At 39.0% G+C, this 4,430-nt stretch overlaps 1 protein-coding gene across 1 annotated transcript in view; it reads left to right on the top strand.

Annotated features, from left to right (window-relative positions):
* The window catches only part of ATF6 (activating transcription factor 6), a 229,754-nt gene that overhangs the window by 10,694 nt on the left and 214,630 nt on the right, over positions 1-4,430 (top strand). The window contains exon 2 of the mRNA XM_017892659.1: positions 2,218-2,294. Coding sequence (XP_017748148.1) covers positions 2,218-2,294 — 77 coding nt within the window. The remainder of the gene's footprint in view (positions 1-2,217; positions 2,295-4,430) is intronic.

Raw genomic sequence — 4,430 nt, 5'->3', positions numbered from 1 at the left:
ATCTCCTGACCTTGTGATCCGCCCGTCTCGGCCTCCCAAAGTGCTGGGATTACAGGCTTGAGCCACCGCGCCCGGCCCTCTCCATGCTTTTAAATCCTTTCGCCAACTGTGAGAAATCTAACTCCAATTATTTTAGTAAAAGGCAAAAGATTTATTCATTCTGAAGAGAAACCAGAACATTCTAATTATTTTAGATATATTCAACCATTTGCACAATCACCTAACATATTTGTTCAGTATGACCACTCTCCTCACCACTCAGGCTGCCTTTTCCATCTGCTACTCCATTCCCCCTCCCACTCGGCTGGGGCATGCTGGCACCTTCGCTGGGCAATAGTCTCTTCCACACCATCCTGTTTCCTTGGATATGGGGCACATTGCTGGAGATGACTGTGCACAAAACCCCATCCCCTTTGTTGCCCTGCTTCCTCTGTGTTGGGAGGGGTAGGGAAGAAAAAGAAGGTTGGGAAGGGAAGGAAGAATGGGAGGAAAGGTAGAAAGTCACATTGCAGATAAATATTTTGAGGACAGAGCTGACAGAGTTTTCTGGTAGATTGAATATGGAGAGTGAGGAAGAGAAGTAGATAATGAAGTAATAATGATCCCAAGGTTTTTGGCCTGAGCAACTGATAAGCATTAACTGAGATGAGGACAAAGCAGTATGAGGTTTGGTGGGGCTGATGAGGAGCTCATTTTGGATATGTTAGGTTTGACGTGCCTTTTAAACATCTAAGAGGAGATGTCAGTACTCACTGTACATGCATCATGAAGTGTGGGTTGGAGATGTACATTTGGAAATCCTTGGCATATAGATTTTATTTAAAGCTGTGAGCTCAACTGAGATTACCAAGGAAGTAAGATAGATACAAACGTTTATGCTGAGCCCAGGGACAATTTCATGTTAGGGAGATGAGGAAGAACCAGCAAGGTGAGGTCAACCAGTGAGGTGGAAGGAAAACCAGGTAAGTGTGATATTTTGGAAGTCAAGTGAAGAAAATGCTTCAGTTAAAATGAAAGGATCAACTATGTTAATGCTGTTGATAGGTCAAGTAAGATGAGGACTATGAGTTTACCACTGAATTTAGCAGTATGGAAGTCACTGGGGACATTAATAATATGTGTATGTGGAAGGGGGAGCTTGGTTGGAGCAGGTTCAGAACGAATGGGAGGAAAGAAATGAGAGAGCCAGAGAACTCTTTAAAGGAGTTTCAGCCTATATATAAGCCACAGTACTCTGCTTACATGTTTATTGTCTCTGCACCTGAGTAGTCTTTTCTGAGAGTCATGTGAGTAACCTTTTGTTATTACTACGTATACATTTTTTTGCTAAATACTATTTGGTCTTAGGGTGGTGAAATGTTACTGTAATTGGTCAAGTTAATAACTGACTGACAGTATAGTTCCTACACTTGTGCACTGAGGAAATCATCAGATCAGTTTCAGTGGTGTAAAATAGGTAGAGAGTACAAAGGAAGACCTAGTTTTGAAAAACTTTTCAGAGTGCTTAAAGTTTTGAAAGTGTCAGAGAAAATAGGAACTTCATAGATTCTATGGTAAGCAGCCTTCTTGGGCCTTGGTCAACACCTTGACCTTTCTCTACAAAAAGTTTTCAGTATAGTGTATTGAAGAATGTTTTCTGTATCCACATATTTCTTGGATTATAATGAAACCTCATTAGGAAATTGGAATATAGTTAGATTTGCTGAAATGAATTTGATGGTTTAGATGAGTGAATCCTTTATTGTCTAGATAGAAAACTGGTTGCGCCCTTAGCTTAAGGCATGGATGACAAATACGCAGTGCGTATATACTTTCCACAGCCCTCTCCTATTGCTTATGAACCATGTCTGCTTTCCACAGTCATCTCCTATTACTTGTAAACCACATTAACTTTTCATGCTGAACCCAGATGTAGCATCAGAATTCTTGTTAGTAATGTTCCATAAAGCCACTACCAATTAGTCTTACATGACATATGACACAAAACCTTTTTTGATCCCTGGTGTAAGAATTCAGTTCACAAGATAAAAATTATGCAGAAAACAACACATAAATTAGAAATGAGCTTTGAATTACTTATTCACATTCCTGGAGTTTATCAATAATAGTAGTGGCTAATGAGAAACCTTAATAGAGGCAACATAGGGATACAGTACTTGTTTCTTTGTCAAATAATTGAATTGATAGTTCATTTCTATTCTTTTCCTTTGTCCAAAGATTCTGGCCTGTTTGCTGAACTCGGTTATTTCACAGACACTGATGAGCTGCAATTGGAAGCAGTAAATGAGACGTATGTAAGTATTTACTAAGGTTGAATAATGTGATATTTAGTCTTTAACCCTAATTATTGCAAGCAAGTTTCAGGACAACAGGTTCAGGCTAATAATTTAAGCTACATACTTAATGGCTAAATAGCTTCTACCATTAAGTATGAAAGTTAATAGCCATTTTGTAGTCAGTAAATGTAAGACAGTAGAAATTACGTTGGTCTTGGTGTGAGACTTGTATTCTAGGCCCACTTTTGGCCCTAGGGTGGGTGACTTTGGAAAAGTCACTAATCTGCCTACTTGGTTTTTACAGATAGTTTGCTACATAAGGGAATTGGCAGGTGACTTTGGAAAAGTTGCTAACCTGCCTCCTTCTTGGTTTTTACAGATTCTTTGCTTTTAAAAAGGAAGTTGGTAAGTTCTGCTTGACTAAGTTGGTAAGTCAAGCAGAATTTACCAACTTCCTCTTTAAAAGTTGTATATTCATGTAGAAAGCTCTGAAAAGTAGGTATATCCTTACCTTTGGTTGGAGGTCTGTGTAAAAACTATTATAACGTTCTGAGTCCCCAAGAATATCTTAGATTTTCTTTTCTTGATTAGTACATATAAAGCTCTTTGCCCTATAGAACTTTGATTTTGTCTTATTCTTTAATGGATGAGGTGCTATTTCACTTAAGAAGTAATTCAAGTGAGCAGAGTAATTTATCAATCAGGTTGAATATCACATCATTTTAAGCTCTTATTAACTTGAGTACAAAGTATGTAAAGATTGCTTAGTGAATTTCAGATATTTCTTAAACGATGATTTAGCAGTTGTTTTACCATGAATCGCCAGAAGAGAATGAAGCACATGATATATTTTTAAAACTCAGTACATGGATTTTAATGGTTTCATTTCTCCATGGGATACTTTAGAATGTGGCCCGTTGATTAAATTGCCTTTTAATATTGACTATTTGAATAAGCAACTGATACTCATATTTTGTAACATCTAGAATCCTAAAAGAAAGTGTTTCTTTTAAACTGTGTCAAGAAACTGTGCTCAACTGGAAAGATTAAGGGAAATATATTCCTGATTTTACAACTAACATTCTATTATTTTATGAAAAATCACTCAGTCTTTCAGTTCCTTAGTTTTTCTAGTAGGACATGAAGGGATTGAATCATGAGAGCCCTCATGTCATTCTTCTTCCAAGTGGCAGTAGAATTTCCCATGCTAAATCACTGAAGAGCTAGAGTATATAAGCGCCAGTATGTTTCATTTTGCATAAACTGGGCCTGTTAAATTTCTGACGAGATAAAATCTTTATGCTGTAGAAGGTATTTGACTTATTTGGCTGAAGATTGAGTCAGAAGTTTCCTGAAGTAGGTCATGCCCTTATTTAAAAGTATTGCTGGCACTCAGGCAAGCAACATTGGTAACTTTACTTAGATTAAGAAAGTTTAAGGATTTTTTGGTTGCTGAAAGTATAAGGCTGCTGAATTTTTTTTTTTTTGAGACGGAGTCTCGCACTTTCACCCAGGCTGGAGTGCAGTGGCGCGATCTTAGCTCACTGCAAGCTCCACCTCCTGGGTTCACATCATTCTCTTCCCTGAGCCTCCTGCGTAGCTGGGACTACAGGCGCCCACCACCATGCCCGGCTAATTTTTTGTATTTCTAGTAGAGACGGGGTTTCACTGTATTAACCAGGATGGTCTCCATCTCCTGATCTTGTGATCCTCTCACGTTGGCCTCCCAAAGTGCTAGGATTACAGGCGTGAGCCACCACGCCCGGCCTTTTTTTTTTTTTTTTTTAAAGACAGTCTCACTCTGTTGCCCAGGCTGGAGTGCAGTGGTGTGATCTCGGCTCACTGCAACCTCTGCCTCCCGGGTTCAAGTGATTGTCATGTCTCAGCCTCTTGAATAGCTGGGACTACAGGTACATGCTACCACACCTGGCTAATTTTTGTATTTTTAGTAGAGACGGAGTTTCACTACATTGGCCAGGCTGGTCTTGAACTCCTGAGCTCTAGTGGTCTGTCCACCTCGGCCTCCCAAAGTGCTGGGATTGCAGGCATGAGCCACCACGCCTGGCCAAAGCTGCTTAATTTTTTGATGTGAAGATTCAAATAAAAGAAAAAAGTGAAGGAGATTAATTTTTTTTTTTTTTTTTTTTTTTTTTT

The sequence above is a fragment of the Rhinopithecus bieti genome, unplaced genomic scaffold (genome assembly GCF_001698545.2).
Source record: "Rhinopithecus bieti isolate Rb0 unplaced genomic scaffold, ASM169854v2 scaffold_22442, whole genome shotgun sequence".
Taxonomy (NCBI): domain Eukaryota; kingdom Metazoa; phylum Chordata; class Mammalia; order Primates; family Cercopithecidae; genus Rhinopithecus; species Rhinopithecus bieti.
This window is presented reverse-complemented; position numbering and strand designations above follow the sequence as displayed.